Raw genomic sequence first — 18,666 nt, forward strand, 5'->3', positions numbered from 1 at the left:
ATCATAAGGGCATATCATCCAACAAGCTCAAGTCTGTTTCTGTGGCAATGAGGACGGTCGGTACATTTCAGTTTTGAGGTGCTTCCAATCTATAGTAAAGTAATTGTAAGAATACACGCCCTTAAGATGCACCCAAAAGAATCTGGTGTCCATGCTCACGGAGGAGGATTAGGCAAGTAAGACCAAGTACAGACGAAATATCGTAGCACTCAGCTTGCTTTATCCCAAGATAATTTTGTTATTAAAGTATATTAAGAGATGCTGACGTTAGTAAATAAAACTAAATTAACTCAGAAAATACACAATAAACAAGAGGAATGTTTTTCATTTATAATACTGAAGCAATACAAAGAAGAGTGACAAAAACACCAGACATTAGTCACAATCATGATTCACTTGCAAAACTTGTAAATTATGATTTTGTATTCAGTGTACTGATCTTTTGGAATGCTACAAAGACAGTTCAAAATTTATCAAAAGCATCCTGTACATGATGTCTGTTCTTCACCTAATTTCTCAGAAACGGTGTACAAAAAAATCTCACAATGAACATGGGAGCACGTAGCCTTTTCTTGAGATATATACATGTGGACTCGGAAAAGGCTTCATTTTTTAAATAGTGTGGCCTTGCAGTAAAATGGTGCCCGATCATCTACCTGAGCAGCCCAAGCCAACTCTAAGAATACCAGATTTCACTTGCAGTAGTCTTTTTGCTGTTCACCAAAGTGGAGGAGGTACAAATTATTTCAAACTAAACCGTACTTCAATGAAAACAAAGCAAAGCTTGGGAACTTCTTATACCTTATCTGAGACAGACGGAGATATCTTTTACACTCTTCCCTGGCCTCGGAATCGGACCAGATATCACTGAATCTGTTAAGCAGGTTGCTTTACAATTACTCTTTTACTTTCATTATGAATTCTTTTTTATTAATCCACTCATATCTAGTGTAGTGTGTTGTGAAATTTGTGATTCTTTAGGGATATTGAGTCATCAGAATGTTTTATGGTTCATAACATACATTTATGAGCTGGAATCTACCCCGTGATGCTGATCTTCAATGCCATTAGGATTGTATTTGGGTTTTGATGTAGTTGTTGTTTTACCATGTGCATTCACTTTGTGACTACGAGTGAGACCTCATTTAAAGAAAGGTGTAATTGTAGTGCAAAGACGCAGCCACTTTGAATTCAATAATCTTTATTTTGATTGGACATATAGTCTGTCTGAGATCGGTTCAAATTCATTGCTGATGTGATCATAGACATATAAGAATGCAATAGATTCAAGATATAAGATTTTTTTTCTTAATTATATATGTGCTGTAGGATTCTAACACTTACACAAAGATCCAAAACTGGTTGATCATTATTCTTACAGTTTTGAAAATTATATCTGATGACCAACGTTAATGAGGCTATACTACACACTTATGACTGATTTGATCTCCCTTCTTTCTTTCTTTCTCTACTTTATTTTTTGTCTGGTTAACTTTTGATAGACATTTGGATTAGTTTAAAGGTTTCATTGATATTAATCAAAAGATCTCATTCTTAGTTTTATTATGTCCCTTTATGGAACTATTGTTGACATATATGAGTGTCCCCGAGCCTACTCTAATATATTAATAGAATTGACTCTTCACATAAGTTCGAGCTTATGGAGAAATTGACAATTTAACATGGTATTGGAGCCTCTAGTTTCTGAGAGGTCTCGGGGATGTCCAGTCCTTCTACCTGTGCATTTCCACTTCTGCCAGCCAGGTGAAGATGTCCCGTCCTTCTACCTATGTATTTCCAGCGTGTCCCGCTGAGGGGGAGTATTGACATATATGAGTGTCTCCGAGCCTACTCTAATATATTAATAGAATTGACCCTTCACATAAGTTCTAGCTTATAGAGAAATTGGCTATTTAACAACTACAGGGTTCTATTTTTCATTCAGTTTAGTACATAGGTTGTGTATTACTTATTTAATATGTATGTGTCAGGTACTCAGCACAGCTGAAGTGCCCATAAAATGGGAAGAACACTTTGTTGGAAACAAAGAAGATCAGAGGACAAAGAGTTATCTCACATGGGAAAGCCTAGAATCAATTCGTAAAAATGGTGCTGGTATAAAAGCACCAATGTGGAAACCAATTGGAAATGCTCAAAGATCTATTTACCATGCTTTTAGGGAGGAGCTTTCCCTTTACGCCAGTGTCAAACTTTTCAACAGTCTATATGGATACAAACCTCGCAAAAATGATGTTGATATTGTCACTGTTACACAACAGGTGAGTATGTTGGTCTGGAACATCAAGTATGCTTTTACGCTTTGGAAGCCATTTGTTTCATGTTTCTCTTGAAGTTCCTTTTCCTTGATTCTCAAATTAATAGAAATCATAGAAAGTATTTCATAATGTGTCATAGATGAGAGGCGTAGATGAGAGTCAAGTATGCGCACATGTGGCTGAATATGCTTTCTACTATGCAAGGACACACGGCCGGGATAAGGTGTCAGCTATACATGAACCTGAAATTACAACTAAGACAGATGGTTTGTTTCTAAAGGTATATTGATGTAAACGCTTGAAGAAACCCTTTCTATGAAATTCCATAGTTTCTGTTGCATAATTTTACTAATAACTGAAACTTTGTCTTATTTTATAGTGCTGTCGCGAAGTTGCAAACAAGTATCCTGAGATTAGATACGAAGAAATTACCAGGGAAGCTTGCGTCATCAAGGTATTCTTTGCATTTGTTAACATTAGATGTTTGACATTGTTATCAGTGGGGGTGGGCACAGTAACCCCAGTGTGTTGGAGTTGTGTTCCATGATGGTCTTGGTGTCTCAACCTGAAATATGAAAATAATATTGTTAGTGATGTGGACAATGATGAAAGTATGGTTGGTGCTCCATGGACATGACTCTTGGTGTAGTTGATTTTTGTGTGGATAGTATTAACTCTTTGGTTTGCATTTCAACAGCTTGCAACAGATCATGCATATTTCGATGTATTAGCCGTGGATCGCTTCTCCGATTACTCTGTCTCTAACGACTGTGCTGCCTTGGTTGGGGGTTTGCGTTTAGTTCCCAGGTAGAATTCTTTCACTGTGGATTTCTTCATGGCTTATTTACATTATTCCTAAAGTTAAATTTGTCTCCAGTTGCAATATTGGTGAGGGAGGCATTGCTCTAGCAGAAGCCGTGCCTGGTACTGAGCCTGATTTTACTGAGAAGGTGAATGACTATTACCATTATCTAATTTTCTAAGATGTTTGTCCTGAAATATGCATCCCATGCTTATGTGCGACCATATGGGTCATGCCTTTATAAGTTTGTTGTTCATATTTTGTTATTTTGATTTTTGAAAATGTGGGGTATTGAACCATCAGTAGATTGTCAGAGTTTTATATGGAAAAATGGTTGAAAAGATTGAATGATAGTATGATAGTATGAAAGTATCATCCCACTTTGAGCTACTACTGTACTCTACTTAGTATTATCCAAAGTACCTTGGTCAACATGAGCGGAATGAAAACAAACTCTGGTAACTCTGGTATGAAAACAAACAAACTCTAGTGGATCTTCCTTCATCTATATGTTGAGCAGAGTCTACATGTAGATGGGAAAATGAATTATAAAGGAAGTTCACACCCATTTCTGCCGGGGTTCTCTTGCATATAACTATGAACATATTGGATTTGTGTTACCAACCAAAAGAACAACATAAGGTCATCTATGTTCTTTACATTTCCTACCTTCATCAGCATGTGTCATGTGATATAGTTTTGAATGTTTGAACTATACATACTTGGGGTTCTGAAGTTCATTTGCGCGCACTAAAGTCTAGCAACATCAGTATGCAGGCTGCATTGAGACTTAAGTGAAATTGACAAAACTAATGGCCCCCTTACAACAGACCTGGGTTCAAATACTCGCTGAGGCCTGCGGGTCGGGGAGGGGGGTTAAAAATAAATAAAAAATACTGTATTTTTACTATTATTTCTGGTATTGTTATTGTTATTATTAGATTGGTTTATTGGTTCTTGGATAACTACAGATGCTAATCCCTCATTAATTATTTCAGAATCTAGCGAACCCTACACCACTACTGTTGAGTACAGTTATGATGTTACACCATCTAAAACTCCATGACAAAGCTGATCGGATCACTAAAGCCATTGTCAAGACCATTGCACAAGGAACACACCAAACAGCTGATGTTGGAGGAATTTGTGCAACAACATGTGTTACAAAAGCCATTTGCAACAATATTTGAAGCTATATTTTATAGTATGTAGATAGTCCTAGGGTTATTGCATAGCTTGCTTTACACCTTATCATCGAGAAGAAAATAGAAAAAACTGAGCTGTACGTTGGTTTAATTATTCTATTCCACATTAATCCACTTTCCCTCTTTTTTCTCTTTTTAATTGTTAAGCTGTGATTAAATTGTTAGTCATTGTCCTGCTCAAAACACAGTTCTGAGTTCTTTGAAATTTGAACTGAAGGGGCAGGCTTAATTTTCATCAGTTTCTAGTCTGAGCTTGTTTTGATCACTCCTTAATCGTGGCTGGGGTTTCTTAAAGAATAAATCACTCGAGTGCATGGCATTTTGACAGATCGAGATTTCTTGTAGAAAAGTAAGACAGGATGTCTCAGTCATTTAGATACTCGGGATATATTCATCTTTAGGTCTACTATACCCTCAAAAAAATTTGGGATTGAATCTGTAATGTATGAACACTAGCTACTGAAATAACAACTCAAAGCACAACATCTGTTTTCTTATTTGTTCTTTTGACATTTTTTAACAAAATAAAATAAGACAGTAAATTTTTTTTTAAAGACTGTTCATCTTCTCCTCCATCCAATCCCTTATCCAGTGGATGGAGTTCATATGTAAAATCTTAACTACTCTTAATCAAGATCTCACAAGCTCAAATATTTTTCTAGAGCCCAATTTCAAGCGTCAATTGCACAACTCTTCACAAGTTAACTGTAGCGACCTAATTTATGATGGTCGGCAGTCCGGCGGATGATGGATCCAAAAAGAGGACATACAGTGGGGTGAGAAGCATTCTAGAAGGGTCGCGGACATAGAAGTCAAGTATGAAGGCTGAGAACCGAGAACCGACAATGGAAAGCCGCGACTTGAAGGGATAGCTTACCTGGAGTTGTACCATCGGGACACGTGCCCAACAGGAGCACGGGGAAAACCCCTAGGGTGGTCACGGGAGGGAACCCCCACGCCGCAATCAATGGACCAGAGATGGGAGGGACAGTGGAGGGCCTAAAGAGAGAGATGAGGGATTATAAATAGAGCAGGAGAGGGAGGAGAGAAAGATAGGTCACAGCATTTGGCACCGTCTGTGGGAACGAGAGTGAAAAATAGTGAAATGGCAACAAAAAGAAGAGTGGGTCGACCGAAAAAGACGACAGTCACCGAGATGGATGTGGAGTTAGTAAGGAGTGAAGGGGAGGAGCAAGGTAGGGAAGAGACAATAATGTCAGAGGCGGAAGAAACAAAGTTGTTGCATGAGGAGATAGCGAGGTTGAGAAAAGAAAATGAGGGGTTAAGGAGAGAGAAAGAGACATTCTTTCCAGGCCAAGTAAAGATTCATACTATGGCGAGTTAAATTAATTTGGAATCTCTATATGAAGTGGGTTATTTATCTCACTTTTCAATAGGACTGGGCTCTATTTGCTAAATTAGCTTCTTCTTATTTCTTTCACCCTTGGTATACCATTTTATCTTTTGTTGCTTTTAGTATGGTAAAAAGAATTGTAGCCGTCCTTGCTACTTTCTCTGCTATGGTCTGAAAAGATTTTTTTTCCTTACAGGAACGTGTCTCAAACATTGCATACAATGTAGTAAATGGTATTTGCACTCCTATAAGTGATCAATCTGCCCCGGTTTACATAACCTTTGGTGATGGAGGGAATCTAGAAGGACAACCAAGTAAGATAGTACTCACATACATTCATTCTGACAGTTACTTATAGATTATTTTCCTCTCCATTGAATATATAAAGTTTTCTTTGAATATGCAGCATGACCGAACCTCAACCAAAGTATTCGGCGTATCGTGAAGCAAGCTTTGGTCATGCCACGTTTGATATTAAGAATCGGACCCATGCTTACTTTCAATAGGTAGATACGATTTTGCTTTTTAGAGCAAGCACTTGCTGCAGCACTAAAACTAGACAAAACTCTGAAGTGGTCCATGTTGTATGAAAGGGAATTAACGCTTTGCATTAAATAATAAGTTGTCTATTTCATTTTTCCCCGCTTGGAATTTATTGAATTGTGAAGTAATTGCTCATCAATGCCCTCTTGCCCGAGGACTTATTCTTCTTTTTAACTTCCATATTTCAAGAATCTGTTTGATCACTTGGTGTGTTAAGACAGGTTGAGTTAGCCATCCACCATTACTGCTGCTTTTTAGGCTGCGTGATAATTGATGGACGTGTGCTGATGGTAACATTTTTATCTGTTCCTGGCCAACCAATACTTGTGTTGCAAGATATAAAGCATTTTCATTTGATAATGAGAAAGAAGTGGATTTCTGGTTGTTCCACTCAAGTTTTGGAAAACCGAAGGTAGAATATTAGGAGTTACAGACTACCAGTAAAATGAGTCAGTTTCCGCTTTAGAAAAGACTCTTTCCATCAATACCTGTATTGTTTATTTTGTTTACATTCACCGGATAATACTAATACAGAAGAACTCTTTACCAAAAGAAAAAGAACTCTTAGAACTAGGACGTGTTTTTTTTCCTTTTGCAATTACTGATAGCAGAAGAGTTACAAGAGTTAAAAAAAGAAAAAAGAATGAAGAGATTGCAGCTCCAGGCAATCATCTTTAACATTAGTTCAGAAATCTAGTGCTAGTATACTAATTTGTGAAGAAAAAAACAATATTGAGCATACTAGTATGATCTAGAGTACTAAGGTTGTGAAAAAGAAAGAACAAATATTGAGCAGCTAATCACACTGAAAGCTAATGTGGATCGAAAGTATCTAATATAACTGAAATTGACTGTCTACTTATTATTCGCGACAATTGCTGGTATAGGCTACCAAAACTTCCAAGCTAGAATGCTCTATTTCATATGGTTCACATAGATTTTTAAAATTGATTACTCTTCCCTTAAGCCACAGTACCGCAGTGCTACTCTCTTCGTGTGGATACCACTGCCTGTTGTAGAACCACTGAGAATCTCCAAGAACTGCTTCGCTGTCCTGGTTACGGTGCCAGGGAGTAGAAGGCATGCGTTTGGTTCTTTATTTCCAGCATTGCATGCCCAAAGCTTGCTTCCTGTAAGCTGAGTAACTAGGTTGTGGCTCTGTAAACCTGCACATAGAAAATAACACGCCATTCAAGAAGACGCTACATAATGTTGTTGTAACGAGGTTAAAAGCAGGAAGACTTACTTATTCAAAGGCCTTCTATGTTTCCTCCATCGCCCGATTGTAAAGTAAACCGGTGCAGATGAGTTTAACACTGGTGTGCAATTTCCATTTGAAACTTTGTATACTATATTTGAAATTCTCTCCTGTAGCAGATATAAAGAAAATTACAAATTAGAACAGTATTAAGAACTTACGATTGATTCATGTAGTAAAAAGGTCACAAACTGAAACTTACCGATCTCTCATAAGCATGAACATGACCAGAAACACAATATCCACTTTGTTTTCAACAAACCAAGGTTCAAACATCACTCTCATCCTCTCTCCTTCCATAAAGTGGTACTCATAACTGTTATACCATGGAGAGTGAAGAAGAACAATCAACCATGGGGGGGGGGGGGGGTCTCTGATCTATTCACCTTTGAGAACTCGTTTTGAAGCCAAACATACTGCGGCGTATATTTTCCTGCACAGGAAATTCAACCATATGCAATTATCAACTTGTTAAACATTCTATTCACTTGCAAGATTGTTTACCATGAAAAGAACTATTGAGAACAGGTAGATTGTTTACCATAAGCTGAATATGATGAAAGAACAATGATATACGCCGAGGCACGTTTGATTGAGTACAAATCAGTTTCAAACCTTTCCAGCTAAATTATCTCAACGCACTTCTAAATTTGATTCAAGCAAAATCGTGGTAAACACATCTACAAATTATAATAGTGAATTCTAAGCTCACCTCATTATTAACCTTTTACGACCCAACTCTTTTACCAAAGGGTGTGTGTCTAACCACTCCTTTCCAAAGAGGTTTCTGCAACATAAATAAAAGATGTAATGCAAAAGAATGACTCTTTATCACAGTCACAGTACTAGCCTAATAAATAAGCCCAATCGAGTCGTCCATAAATAAAACATCTTCTCTTGAACAAGTCAGAACACACACAATGATGTCAAGAAGAAGAGGCGACGAAAAAGACTCAAGACTCTCATCAAAGGTCGAAATCCCAGAAAGAATCTCACCAGAACAACAACAGCAAGGTACAAAAACTAGAAATTATAATTACAAATCTCGAGACTATTCTAGAACTAGCCCTAGGTATGATGAATACGACCACCGTAATTCCACTGGAAAGTTTCTTGATAGGGAATATAATAACAATAATGGTTATAATAGGAATGGGAAAATGAATGAATCTGATGAGGAATTAAAAGGATTGAGTTATGAAGAGTATCGAACAACCAAAAGGATTAAGTTGAGGAAGAATATCAGGAATTGTATTTATAGGATTACTCCTAGTCCTCCTCGTAGCGAGTGGGACCTACAGGAGGAGGATGAAAATGAAGGTGATATTGAGATTGAAGGGGATGGGAAGGAACAAGTGGGGAAGGGGTTGTCGAGTTCGGATGGTGATGATGAGTCGGAGAGTGATGAGGATATGAGGGAAAAGAAGAAGAAGAGGAGAAGGAAGAGTAGTAAGAAATCAAAACGGAGAAATGATAGTGAGTCGGATGAATCAGATGAGAGTGAGAGTGACACTGATAGGAGGAGGAAGAGGAAGTCGGGAAGTAAGAAGAGGAGTAACTGGAGAAGTAAGAAAAGTAAGAAGAGAAGTAGTAGGGTTGACTCGGATGAAAGTGAGAGTGAGGATATTGAGAGTGATAAGTCTGAGAGCGGATCAGCAGATGATAATGTAAGAACCAAGAATCGGAGAAGCTCTAGTTCTGCTTCACATTCAAAAAGCAGTAAGAAAAAGAAGCGGAGTGAGTCAGTTAGTGAGGGTTCGGAGAAAAGTTTGTTGGATTCTGATACGGATAAAAAAATTATTGAGATTGATGATGATGGATTAAAAGCGGAGATGAATAGTGAGGCTCTTGCGTTTAAAGAGATGCTTGAATTACAAAAGAAATCTGGTTTAGAAAGTGATGCTGTTGTGGGTCCTATGCCTTTGCCGAGGGCTGAAGGGCATATAAGTTATGGAGGAGCTTTGCGGCCTGGTGAAGGTGATGCTATTGCTCAGTATGTGCAGCAGGGGAAGCGTATTCCTAGAAGAGGAGAAGTGGGTCTTTCGGCTGATGAGATTCAGAGGTTTGAAGACCTTGGTTATGTTATGAGTGGTAGTAGGCATCAAAGGATGAATGCCATTCGTATCAGAAAGGAAAACCAAGTCTACAGTGCCGAGGATAAGAGGGCATTGGCAATGTTCAACTATGAGGAGAAAGCAAAACGTGAGCACAAGGTTATGGCTGATTTGCAAAGGCTGGTTCAACGCCATATTGGGGAGGATGTTGGCCCTACCCACGATCCTTTTGGGGGAAAAGCCACTGATGATGCTGATACCTGATCTTCATGGATGTGAAACATAATCTCTGTGCCTTTGTTATTTCTTACCATTCTGGTTGGTATGTTTGTTATTTTCTTGTATGGAACTGTAGTCGATATGCCTATCGTTTGTACTTCTTTTGTTTGTTGCAGTATATGATTTTCCTAACTGAGGAAAAACATCTTTCATAATCAGATATAGTTAAGTGCATTAATACTTGTTAAAGGCCTTGAGAAGTTTGTCATTTTAGTTTCAATTCTCTTTAACTGTTGGAAATAAAAGTTTCAGGTATGTAATTGCTCTTTCTATTACAGATTTCTTCTTCATAACACTTCTTCACGATTTGTTCCTATAGAAAGTATAAAAGTTCTTGTTGGTACATGCCAATTTTACTAAATAGGGTCATATTACTCAAGGAGATATAGTGGGAAAAGCAGTAATTGTATCTTGGGTAACTCAAGATGAACCTGGTTCAAATACTGTGCTGTGCTGGAAAGCAAATGACAAACAGAAGTCTAGTGCTAGTGCTGAGGGCAAAGTGCTTACCTACAAGTTCTACAATTATACTTTTGGATACATTCATCATTGCAATTACAATTATACCTTTAGTTAATTAATCTAGGAGAGGGGCACTGTAGTAGAAGAAGAAGAAGACGAAGATTCATGGGAGATGGCTGATTTAGATAAAACCATGTCCCGTTTATTGGTTTCTTCCAAAACTACTAGTGTTGTTTCAACACCACCTAGTGGAGGAGTTTCTAATAATCAAGTTGATGAGTTTCTTAGAGAAGCTTTGCAGAATCCCCGGGAACGATTATCAAGTTAGTAATAAATTTAGTTTCTTTTCTTGAGTTTTAATCTATGTGTGTCTCTCTAGAGACTGATTGTCTGTCCCTCTTTGCAGTTCTTCGAATAGAGCAGGATGTAGTGAAATTTATCAGTAATCCTTCCCAACAACAACTTGAGTTTCAACAACTACCTACTTCATATTTAAGATTGGCTGCTCACCGTGTAGCTCAACATTATCAATTGGAGTCGCTGGGTGTTCTAGACAATAATGTTCATGATGGATTTGGTTCCAGAATTGTAGTCCATAAAGAGTTCTGCATGTCAATTTCCTCCAATTCGCCTTGCAGATATTCCTCTAAGCCTACCACATGGAGACAACAATGGTTCTGTTAAAGTTGCTATCAAACAGAGACCAGGGAAGTGTTCAGAGTCAGCCAATAATGCAAGCCGTTCTTCCAAATGGAACCATGCTAAAAGTGTAGAGGAAAGAAAAGAAGAATATAATAGAGCTCGTGCCCGAATATTTAGCTCTGAAAATGGTACAAAAGGTGACAATGTGAAAGTGCTCCAGCCCTGCTCCTTAAGGTCAAAAGGGGTTGATGAGAGATTTATTGTTCAAGGACCTGAAAGTCCATCTAAGGGTTATGATTCATCTACAGGTAGATGTAGGACAGAACATGATCCTGCTGGTAGGTACAAGACAAACAATAAGGTGGCCATCTTTCGGGATCGTGACGTGGACCGTAAGGATCCCGACTATGACCGGAGTTACAACAGGTACACATTGCTTCTTATAGACAATTACAGTTAGTAGTTAGTTGGCCAGAGCTCGACTATCTGCTGAGAGTTTCAGGGTTTCTTTCGTTCTTTTATGCATAATCCCTTTTTTTTCTTAACCCGATTTAAATTGGCAGTGCATTCAAATGTTTGCAACCCTGATTGGGTTAAGCTTTTGCTGAGAATCTTAACTGTCGGTGAAATTTTTCCTTAGAATTGGAATTACTCTAGTTTGTGACTTCGTTTTTTTATTGATGAGATTATACCTCTCTTAGTGATCAACATATGTTGGACTAGCAAGTGTCTAAACATTCTTTTCCAGGACAAAATTCGATATTTGTGAAAAGGAAATAATGAGTTTCTGAACTTCTGATGTTAAACAAATTAGTACCCATTAAATACCCAGAATTTTCATGTTTGATCCAGACTTCTGTGTGGCTGCAAAATCTGTTACTCTATGAGGTGGCATCATCATCATTAAAGAGGGATTTCTAGAAGCAGAACCCTGTAAAAGATTTAGCAGAGACCTTTGAAAATTTTCAAGGCAATCCCTTATGTGTAATTCTGTGTGGTACCTATTATGTAAGCCATCTCCTTATGGCCCTACACGGCTATACCATTATAGCGTTTATTGGATATCCTTGTTCCTTGAAATAAGTATAAAATCAAACAGCTCAGAAACTATTGTAGGTAAAACTTAAAAGCTATAGAAGTGTATAATGATCATATGTGATGGTTAGTATGGAAGTGCATCTAGGCAATTTCTGTTCCATATAATGGTTGATATGGTGCTTTAGTGGCAATAGGTTTCAGCCAATGATTAACTTGGATCTTTATCTAGGGTTCACTTTACCAATAGATTAATGTTCCATATTAATTGGATTTAAGTTGTGCTACTTTTTGGAGGCAACCTTAAGCTGTATTTGTTATCAGTGGTCTGCTAGCTCTATCTCGAAATATTTTTGTCACTTAATTCTGTATATCCTAGAAACGTAGCGCTTTATTGATAGAATTTGCTAATGGAAAAGTGGAGAAAGCAGACAGACACACGATTTTACGTGGTTGGGTAATGGTGCCTACATCCACAAAGTACTTTGGGTAGATTTTATTATAATCTCTGTTGGATTACAGGGAGAATATATGTCGAATGGGATGTGTAGTTAACCCAGAGTCTTCGATTGTAGAAATAGCACTTGATTTAAAGGTTCTGGTGTGGGACTCCGTTTTTGCACGTCATTGTGTTGCATGTGCATTAGCTTTGTAATAACTCTTGTAACCATTCCATGCACCATAACGTTCGTGACCATTTGACCAATTGATTAGTGCATCAGTTGCCTTGTAACTCTTGCCACGTGTCCTTGTGCTACTGGTGGTGGTGCCATATAATGCCCACATGTAGTCCGTGTTGTCTTTTCATCAGTGTGAGGATTTTCCCCTTGCACATGCTTCTGAGGATTTTCAAGCAGTTGTGGACTTCTTGTTTTCGAAGATTAGGGTTTAGTGGTATGTTGGTGGTGTTTGTATGGAGTGTAAGTGACAGAGTTGCATGAGGGCATCAAGCTATATGGAGCTTTGAAGTGGGAAATTATAATGATTACATTTTCCGGAAAGCAACTGTCTTTGTGTTTACTGGTGAGAATATCGGATTGGCTTCTACTGTCTAGCTCTATCTAACATCGACACTTCACACTTTAAAAAAAGTTTGTGTCAGACACCTGGACAAACGGCCACTCATGTCAGATAAATGGACAGATGTTGTAGCAAATGGTTTCAACGTGGGTTTCTTAACCATAAATTCCTGGGGACGATTATGAATCGCCTAGGTCTTCCTACATCTCCATTGTTTCAGCCTGATCGTAAAAAAACATGAATTAAACAAAAAGTAAGTGGACTTGAATTCAATCACAACTATATAACAATATAAGCTATTGTGTAAGATTCGACATAGATGATATCATGGAAGCATACTTTTTTTCTTTTGTTGGGTCATTTAAAACTTCGTCAGTCAATTGAATCTTTTTGTTCCTGGATGTTCCTTTGGAACCAATTAATCAAAAGGCTGTTAGAATTATTGAATCGAAGTATTTGAGATGGATGCTCCTATTGGGATACAAGGTTTGAGGTTGGCCTATTGAATACGGGGAAACAATGATGATGAGTCTCCCACAGTATGAGGGGACAAGGAGGGAGTTGAGAAAAATCATTTTTTCCATTTTTTGGACTTTGAATACAAACTACGATTCCAACAAAGTCGATGGGGCATTTAGAATTGGGATGTTAGACCGGTTAATGCCAGAATGATCATCCAGAAAATCTTTAATCATGCTCATTGATCATGTACTCTTACGTTACTTATATAAAGAAAATAATTTCATCTGTCTAGTATTTCAATGTTCTAAAGTTGAGAGCATTCTCCATGAATGACGTCTGGTCGGAATTATGTGATGGATCTACTTGACGTGCGTTCCAATTTTAGGGGTAGAGTCGAGGCTATTCTATATTACAGAAACATTTACTTAGACTATATTGTTTGAGATGTAGTGAAAAATCTCTGTAAATGATAAAAAAAAATTCATAGAAGTGAAGTTTAGCATAACTAGTGAGTAGTAACCATTACCACCCGCAAAATAGATAGTTAAGGAAGTCATCATATTTCTTTCTAGTTAAAAAAATTAGAAACTTAGTGCCAGTGAGCTAAAGGAGCATTTGGTATTGTTGTTCCTAATTGATTTATTCTGGCATTGCTTTTGTTCTGGTTCATAACTCTATTTGCGTAAACTTTGTTGGTATCGCATTTTGTTTTCTGCTTCTTTGCTAAACAAGAATGCACCAAATTTAGAACTCACAATCGTTGATGTTATTGCTTTATCTTTCTTTTTCCTGGTTTTGTTGTATACCTTTTTACCTTTAACAACAGTTTGTGGCTGACAGAATCTCCAGAGCTTTCACTTTTGATTCAGAACAAAGGGACAAGTCTTCTCAGCCTTAAAATTTCTGCTCCGGATTATGTACATCTGGAGACCAACACTGTCCATCTCCAACAGAATGAAGACAAAAAGGTAAACACAGAACACTACTTGGAACTCAAAAAGTCGAGTTAGTTAGTACGAAGCTAGTATCCTCTTTTCTGGGGAGAAAAAATTAATTAGTAGCAAGCTAGTATGTGCATTTGAAGATCTGTGTATTTCTCAGAGTTTCTCTCTCCATTATCTATATTTCATTTTAAGAGAAGCAGGAATTTTTAATTTTCAGTTGAGAAGAATGCAATACTATACCCATCTTCCTTCCTAAAAAAATTTGGGGAATTTAATTCTCCTTGGTTAACCATATTATACTATTATGAAAAAATTTTACTTTCGATAAGGAAAAAAAATGATGAGCTAGGGTGAAGATGACGAACTCAAGGCTAGCCATTTTGAGGCTCTGCCATGTATTTAAGACAATCATTTCTTGGAATTAACCACACATCTTCTATATCGAAGGAAAGTATGACTAGGATTATATAATTCATGGATTTGACTTGGTGTCATCGGAAGGCTCTAAGATAAATTCATCAAATACAATATATTAACCATGGATTCACTTCTCTATGAATTTGCTTTTAGACAAGAGTCTAGATTTTGGGGATTGCATTAGATGTTTTCTTTTTTCGTTCGTGTTTTCAAATTTCATTTTTTCACTCTTTTGATGAATATTCAGTATCACAAAAAAAAGGCAGTTTGATTATATAATCTATGCAATACTCATACTGATCATTAATAAGTATTTAGCTTGAATAAGGTGCAAGTCTCATGCATTCAGCTTGAACTTCCTTAAGATATAGACTAATACAATGAGGAGTCGAGGACAATTCATATTTGAGTCATCTTGTTTATATCGTTGACCAGTTCATCGAGTTTTCCCAAGGTTATTATATGACTTTAAAACTTACCCAGTTGGCTCGCTGATTCAAAAAATTAGTGGTGTTATTGCTTGGGATTTAGGGATTTCTACTACTCTCTGTACCAGGAACATTGTGAGTGTTGTTCTCCTCATAGAAAAGTTGAATTTTGTTTGTTCTGTGAGACTGTACAGAGATAAACGGGTAGGATGTGTTGAAAAGCTTAAAATTGTCTACGAGATCTTTGTATCTCCTCCTCGAGCTCTTATTCCCCCTACCTATTCCTGATGTCCCTTGTCTAGTCATTTAAGGTTCGAAAGTTCCTTAAGAAATTGCTGCATTTTTTTTTTCGTTTGGCATGTGCTCTTAGACCGTGTTTTGACCACAGACAACCTTAAAGAAAGATTTCAAGAAGCAATTCTCAATTTTCATCCGTTGTGTTTGTCTGATGATAGTCCATAAGTTATACCCCCGGCCTCATTCGCTGTCTGTTCTCTTGGCGGTTCTGGAATACCATCATCATGTTGTCAGGGTCTATGGGGGTCCAGGTTTGATGAAGGGGATTCTAGCCTTATGGAACTTAAGGGTTTACTCACAGAAGGGTATTCGCACTTGGAGAGTTGGAGTATGATTATGTAATTATGCAGGCCCTATGGTTGGAGAGGAATAGCAGGCACTTTAATCATGTCAATAAAGGGTTGTTTTTCTTTGGGTCTAAGGTACCTTTTGAAGGGATGCGAGACATCTTTGCTAGCATTTTGTTTACTGCCCCTGCCGGGCTTCGTACTGTTGACGAGTCTGGACTTGCCCCTGTTACTGAACCGGAATGCAGACCTTTTTTCATCGTTGTGCTTTCATGTTCTTTTTTCTTTTTTTTATTAGCTTTGTACTTCATGGATTTTGATTGATTTATTGTTTGTGATTAAATTTAAATAGAGAAATGAGCATATTTATTCCAAAGATGAGGCTTACGGGCATACTGCCTCGAAGCCTTTAGCTTTTTCAAACATTGGGTTGAGGATGGCTATAAATAGTATTTTATTAACCAATAACATTCAGGAACTGATCTTGATTATACTAGTGGTGAGGCTATCATCTTAAGAAACAAAAAGTAGCTACTTTGTTATCAATAAGGATTCCATTTAGTATGTTTAATCTCCAAAGTTTGTCCATGACCAGAGATTTCAATAATGCAGGTCAAGGTTTCAATTGGGAAGGAAAGTAAGGATACCTTTATTGTTTTGACTGCCAAAGATAGAAACTGCAGTATCAATTTCAAGGATCTGATTCCACACAACTCTGGAAAGAAGACTGATCATACTGCAAAGTCTGCTTTTGTTGATATTGTAACGAAAGTTCCGTCGATTGTGTTCCTGTCCATTGCAGCAGTGATTCTTGTAGCTTCATCTTGGATGTGTGTCAAATTCCGGAGTAAGCATCTCACTGGTGAAGGTACAAAGTACCAAAAGCTGGAGACAGAATTGCCAGTCACCAGTGCAGGGAAAAAAGAAACAGATGTCACAGGGAAGAAAGAAACAGATGTCGTTGATGGATGGGATGATAGTTGGGGGGATGATAGTTGGGGCGACAGTTGGGATGATGAGGAGGCCCCAAGGACACCTTCGATGCCCATTACACCAAGCTTGTCCTCCAAGGGCCTTGCCTCGCGAAGGCTTAGCAAGGATGCATGGAAAGATTAGGAACACTACTATTGAGATTGGCACAGCAGTTCGAATTGCAAGATGATCAATGATCTTTTCGTTTTTTTTCCATGACTCCCATCTCTTCTTTTTGTTAGGGATTTTTTTTTCCCACTTACAGTCAGTTTTGGCATTGTACTTGGAAGTTGTAAAAGTGAAAGATAGGTTTCTATACAAACATGAATATGAATTACGTCAGCTATATTCTTCTGTGTCCTGGTTCATGACAAATGCTATTAGAAGCTGTCAAGTACAATAGAAAGTAATACTATGTTAGTGAATTCAAGCTTGAATACCACTCAGCTGTTACCCCTGTGTGAAGACATTATTTGTTGTAGGTCCGGTATTCTCTGAAAGAAAATGAACAAAAACCAGAACGATACTGTGATAGCACCTTTGGAATTGGATGTGATTAATTTTGTCAAAAAACGCACAATTTTACACGTTTGTGTAAATCTGTTGCCAAAAATTGTAAACATTTCAATTTTTGGTTGACAATAATGGCTGGGCAAAAACTTTAGAACATACCAAAACGTTTTCCTCCACTAGTGACTCAAAAGGGTTAAAAACTTAAAATAATAGTCTGAAAAGAGAGTGGGCAGTGGTCTCCACCACCTAATAATTCTCCAAATGACTACAAGTTAACTATGGCTCCTCGTTGGGTGCACACCAGTTCATCCTCCAGTTGTGACAGTCCATCAAACCAAATTGTATCGAGCGAGAAAGGGTATATATAGGACAGATTACCTATCAATTACAGAGAGCTATGTTTTTAAATCTACATGCAAGCCAACAATTTCTCGATCTAGTTCCCTTTCCCGAGTTACCACTTGCAACTTCTTCAACTCACCTAATCTTCCTTTCTCTTATTAACAATTTATTGTTGATTAGGACATCACACAAGGATTGTAGGATCAGTTTAGGACCACCGTACCACATTGTAGTTGTAAACTCTTCATGATTAGTTATGTAATTAGCTTACGCCGAGCATATTACATTATTACCAGAAGTAACTTCTTATAATTCTTAAGACTTTACATGGATTGTACTGCCCAACAGTTCTGCTTCTTCGTCTGGTCATGGCCAAACTACCATGGTGTCTTTGGCTTGGCCATAACTAGGGACGCATTCTACTGTGCAGTGTAAGTGTGTCATTGTACAATTTAATGACAAAGAGCATGCATTCTAGTTCTAGCTCTTCAAGAAGTAAACTCCTATATTTCAATCATTTGTGATCGAGCAACTCTCTGAATGCAAGAGGTAAAATCAAATAATGGCAATTGGCAAAACATTTCGATTTGTAGCCACAAAACAAAAACCACACTTCGTTTTTCACAGATGTAGTTTGGTCTTTGCCTTGCAAGAAGGGAACTAGAGCCTAGAAATACATGTTAACTACACTCGCAAATTTGGCCAGTTGTTAAGTGGTGGGCATATGTGCAGATCCAAAAACAAAGACAAATGATCCAACGTCAATTATTAGACAATAGCATCGGGTATTTCGAAAATCGTTCCTGCCCAAAACGACATATTTCAACTATCATTACAAAAAGTCGCACAGAGATAAACGGTCACCAGCATGACATGTTACAGCACTATTGTCCCAACACGTGTCATTGTCAGAAACAATTCGTGGGTCTTCTGACGTGGATGTCAGGATATTTGGATCACTTCAATTGGGACCGGTAAATCTGTGTGCCATCACTCGTGTCACCTTTCTATTGTATATGGCAATCTTAATTGTGTCAAACTACTAGAATCACAGTTCAGTAGAGGTGCAGTTTG

General features: G+C 37.7%; 3 protein-coding genes across 4 annotated transcripts; all 3 read left to right on the forward strand.

Moving 5' to 3' along the window:
- Positions 1–333: 333 nt before the first annotated feature.
- Positions 334–4,415, forward strand: LOC147506892 (isocitrate dehydrogenase [NAD] catalytic subunit 5, mitochondrial-like). Of its 2 annotated transcripts, XM_086558942.1 has the most exons (7): positions 334–884; positions 1,992–2,279; positions 2,416–2,556; positions 2,656–2,730; positions 2,974–3,083; positions 3,154–3,226; positions 4,077–4,415. In XM_086558942.1, the coding sequence occupies exons 2-7, from the start codon at positions 2,130–2,132 to the stop codon at positions 4,266–4,268; spliced, it is 741 nt and encodes a 246-aa protein (XP_086415068.1). In that variant the 5' UTR covers positions 334–884; positions 1,992–2,129; the 3' UTR covers positions 4,269–4,415. The 2 variants fall into 2 exon arrangements, with proteins under 2 accessions (XP_086415068.1, XP_086415069.1); XM_086558943.1 differs by lacking the exon at positions 334–884 and having other exon boundaries at positions 2,146–2,279; positions 2,481–2,556.
- Positions 4,416–7,982: 3,567 nt separating this feature from the next.
- On the forward strand, positions 7,983–10,041 carry LOC147506893 (uncharacterized). Its single transcript, XM_086558944.1, has one exon. It carries the CDS (start codon positions 8,359–8,361, stop codon positions 9,754–9,756), a length of 1,398 nt encoding a protein of 465 aa, XP_086415070.1. The 5' UTR covers positions 7,983–8,358; the 3' UTR covers positions 9,757–10,041.
- LOC147506894 (uncharacterized) lies at positions 9,853–17,088 on the forward strand. The gene is given in 7 exon segments (XM_086605854.1): positions 9,853–9,861; positions 10,136–10,273; positions 10,358–10,556; positions 10,640–10,839; positions 10,841–11,301; positions 14,219–14,360; positions 16,378–17,088. Coding segments are annotated over 7 exon segments (1,653 nt in total). The 3' UTR covers positions 16,882–17,088.
- The last annotated feature ends 1,578 nt before the right edge of the window (positions 17,089–18,666 follow it).

This window comes from Coptis chinensis, chromosome 4 (assembly GCF_015680905.1).
Source record: "Coptis chinensis isolate HL-2020 chromosome 4, ASM1568090v1, whole genome shotgun sequence".
NCBI classification, from domain to species: Eukaryota; Viridiplantae; Streptophyta; class Magnoliopsida; order Ranunculales; family Ranunculaceae; genus Coptis; species Coptis chinensis.

Coding starts and splice junctions, on each gene's coding strand:
- LOC147506892 (XM_086558942.1), top strand. CDS start 2,130: ATGTGGAAACCAATTGGAAATGCTCAAAGATCTATTTACCATGCTTTT. Junction 2,731..2,973: donor GGGAAGCTTGCGTCATCAAG/GTATTCTTTGCA, acceptor GCATTTCAACAG/CTTGCAACAGATCATGCATA. Junction 3,084..3,153: donor GGTTTGCGTTTAGTTCCCAG/GTAGAATTCTTT, acceptor ATTTGTCTCCAG/TTGCAATATTGGTGAGGGAG.
- LOC147506893 (XM_086558944.1), top strand. CDS start 8,359: ATGATGTCAAGAAGAAGAGGCGACGAAAAAGACTCAAGACTCTCATCA.